This window comes from Zingiber officinale, chromosome 3B (genome assembly GCF_018446385.1).
Source record: "Zingiber officinale cultivar Zhangliang chromosome 3B, Zo_v1.1, whole genome shotgun sequence".
In the NCBI taxonomy this organism is placed as follows: Eukaryota; Viridiplantae; Streptophyta; class Magnoliopsida; order Zingiberales; family Zingiberaceae; genus Zingiber; species Zingiber officinale.
Genome location: NC_055991.1, coordinates 113,730,144 through 113,733,397, shown reverse-complemented (window position 1 = coordinate 113,733,397; position 3,254 = coordinate 113,730,144). Strand labels below are relative to the sequence as shown.

The following is a 3,254-nucleotide window of genomic DNA, read 5'->3' as shown; positions in this document are numbered from 1 at the left end:
GGCCCCCATGAGCAAGGGGGAGTCCAAGGGAAGTACACCCCAATTTGTGTGGCTATGCCCTATACGAAATTAACTAGGTGCATGGGATCCACATTGTCTGAAAAAAGAATCTAATGCTGTAACCTTATGCTTGGGTAAAGGATAAAACATAGAATCTAATGCTGTAACCTTATGCTTGGGTAAAGGATAAAACATAGAATCTAATGCAGTTTGTCTGAAAAAAGAAAAAGTAAAAGCAGCTAGCTATAAATATGTAATATACATTCTCAAGTACTCTCGTCCCCTCCCCAGATTAATTATCATATTCTCCTCTTCCACGGCAGGAGGCAGCAGGTTGCCGAAGCAATCTAAGCTAGGTTGGAGCTGCCATATATAGCTGGTTATTAATCATCCTCGTTTAGTTCTTCTAGATCGTCCCTTTTTTTTTTCTCTATATTTTGTTAGTTTTCCTATATTCATATGCACGAATTATATTTAAGTTTGCTTAATTTCCTGGAATCCAGAGCTACAAGTCTGCAATCAACGTTAGATTTTATATATGGTTGTTTAACTATAAGAGATGGAGATTGTTGAGCCCCTAGCAATCAACATCGATCTTGGAGACATGCCGTGGAATTTCATGGAGAAGTTGAGAAGGGCCTCAGACAAACCCAAGGAAGGCATCCAGGCGACGATCTTTCGAGTTCCTGAGAACATCCGCAGAACCAATGTCGATTCTTTTGAACCAAAGATGTTCTCCCTCGGCCCCTACCACCATGGAAAGCAACTCTTTCAAGCAACGGATGAACGGATCAAATTGCCCTGCGCCAGCAACTTTTTTAGGGGAGCCATGATCGGGGATTTGCAGCGCATTGTCGTGCAATTAAAGGACTGGGAGTCGGATTTACGTTGTGCCTACTCGGAGCAGATCAGCATGAGCAGCGATGAGTTCGTGGAGATGATGCTGCTCGACTGCGCTTTCATGGCTGAGTTTCTACGCGAGCGATGCGAGTCGATTAAAATAATAAAGATGCAAGAAGGGGGGCCGAGAATAGAGATGGAAGAGTACTCGTGGAAGTGGGCAGCTCCATCGATTATTAACGATATGTTGGTGGTCGAAAACCAGTTCCCTCTTCGTCCCCTTCTTTATCTCTTCGAGAAGTGCGGCTGGGATGATATTATTAATATCGGTGGTACTTTTTATTCGCTCATGCAGCAAATTCACCGAAACCTCTCTCCGACCTGGAGATTCAACTTGCGCGTCCGTTCAGATCCATTAATTGATTCAAGTTCCCATTTGCTCCATCTTTTCCATTCAAGTCTTATAATTGTCGAGCCGCGGTACAGGGAAAGACGGCTTCACAACACCGACTTATCTTCCTTCCCCAGTGCAGAGATGCTCCAGGCAATGAGAATTCAATTTACAAATAAGATCAATTGCGAGAGCTTCTTGGACATCACTTTCGACGCAAGCAAGAGATCCATGGAGATTCCTCAATTCCTCATCAACGATGACAACATCTCCCTCCTCCGAAACCTCATCGCTTTCGAGCAGCAATGCCGTGGGGTTGGCTACTACATCTCCACTTACGTTTGGTTCATGGACTGCCTGATAAACACTGACAGGGACGTGGCGGTGCTCCGGAAACATAACATCATCGTCAGCCGCCTGCGCAGTGATGAAGAAGTGGCTCACATATTCAACCAGCTCCGAAGGACGGATGCCCCTGTCGTCGACTTCGACAATTTCTATCTCGCAGAGGTAATGATCAATGTAAAGAGCCACTGCAGAAACAGGACCAACATACTTTGCGCATTGTGGAATTTCTCATGGTTGAAGCAAAACTATTTCAAGAATCGGTGGGTCACAATCGGTGTCACTGCAGCTGTGTTCTTCAACCTTCTCACTTTGGTGCAAACTGTATATGCAGTGCTCAGTTACGCCAAGCAGTGAAAGTATATATTGTCAAGAATAATGATGGCGGTTGATTTAATTCAATTAATAAAGGTTTGACATTAAATAATATATGATTGTTTCGACAACTACTTTGCTCTTATTGTTGATCCCATATTATATTTAATGCTATCATATTTGTTTATGAGGGTGTTTTCCATAACAACTTGTATAAATATATCATTGGACTATGGTAGTCATATCATAGCTATATATTATAATTTACTTGATGATAACTTATCTTTTACTTTAAAAAAGCTTTCTCATTACTTTTGGACTTCCATTTTATGTCTCAGGTGGTCTCCCCTTGTATATATTATCCCTTTTTATTACATAAAAGAATACTATGTATTCCTTTATTTTTTTATTATGTGTGTATCATTGCATCTCCTCTACGCTAGAGGCTATCAAAATGTTTAATTCAAATGTAAATTTTTAATTTGAAGTTGGTTTTAAAATAAATATGCAGTTTAAATTTCATTCTAATGTATACTTAATATAACAACAAAATAAAATTATACTAATTAAAAGAAAAAGGACCTCAATCTTAATAAGGGAGTGAGTGCGTGTATATATATTGGTAGATTAATATGGAAAATGATAAGTTAAATTATTTAACAAGTGATTCAATCTGTTCCTTTTTAAATAAAAAATTATCATATATTAATATATATGTTCTAACATATTGTTTTTAGTTTCACATGTTCAAATATATTAAACATAAATATAAAGTTAATTATGGATGATGCTCCACATAATCATTTCATATATTGCTTGCAATTTTATCACATACATTTCCCATCTGAGCTGTCTGGCTTGGATCAATTGGAATTGACTCTTGATCACTAAAATCACCTTCAACTATAGACATGAGCATATCATCAGAAGAGTATTCCATAAACGCATTATCCATTGCATGATGTCGATGTATAAAATTATGCATCGTATAACATGTAACTGGAATTAATTTTTGCCTAGTAATTGGTAATTTTGGCATATCTTTTACAATTCGGAACCTTGCTTTGAGCATCCCAATGCACCGCTCTATAATATTATGACATGTATTGTGCCTATAATTGAATAGCTCTTCCTTCCCATTTGGTCTGCTTTGCCCCTAATAATCTGGCAAGTGATAGCGTCGATCTCAATACAGAGCAAGAAACCCCGGCATGTTTGGGTAACCAGAATCAACAAGATAAAATTGATATATATATATATATATATATATATATATATATATATATATATATATATATATATATATATATATATATATATATATATATATATATATATATATATATATATATATATATATATA

At 37.3% G+C, this 3,254-nt stretch overlaps 1 protein-coding gene across 2 annotated transcripts; it reads left to right on the top strand.

Moving 5' to 3' along the window:
- Window positions 1-278: 278 nt before the first annotated feature.
- Window positions 279-2,005, top strand: LOC121967321 (UPF0481 protein At3g47200-like). Of its 2 annotated transcripts, none has more exons than XM_042517469.1 (2): window positions 279-356; window positions 504-2,005. In XM_042517469.1, the coding sequence occupies exon 2, from the start codon at window positions 560-562 to the stop codon at window positions 1,931-1,933; it is 1,374 nt and encodes a 457-aa protein (XP_042373403.1). In that variant the 5' UTR covers window positions 279-356; window positions 504-559; the 3' UTR covers window positions 1,934-2,005. The 2 variants fall into 2 exon arrangements, with proteins under 2 accessions (XP_042373403.1, XP_042373402.1); XM_042517468.1 differs by having other exon boundaries at window positions 279-379.
- The last annotated feature ends 1,249 nt before the right edge of the window (window positions 2,006-3,254 follow it).

Bases quoted from the DNA above. Each gene is read 5' to 3' on its own strand.
- LOC121967321 (XM_042517469.1), top strand. From the start codon at position 560: ATGGAGATTGTTGAGCCCCTAGCAATCAACATCGATCTTGGAGACATG.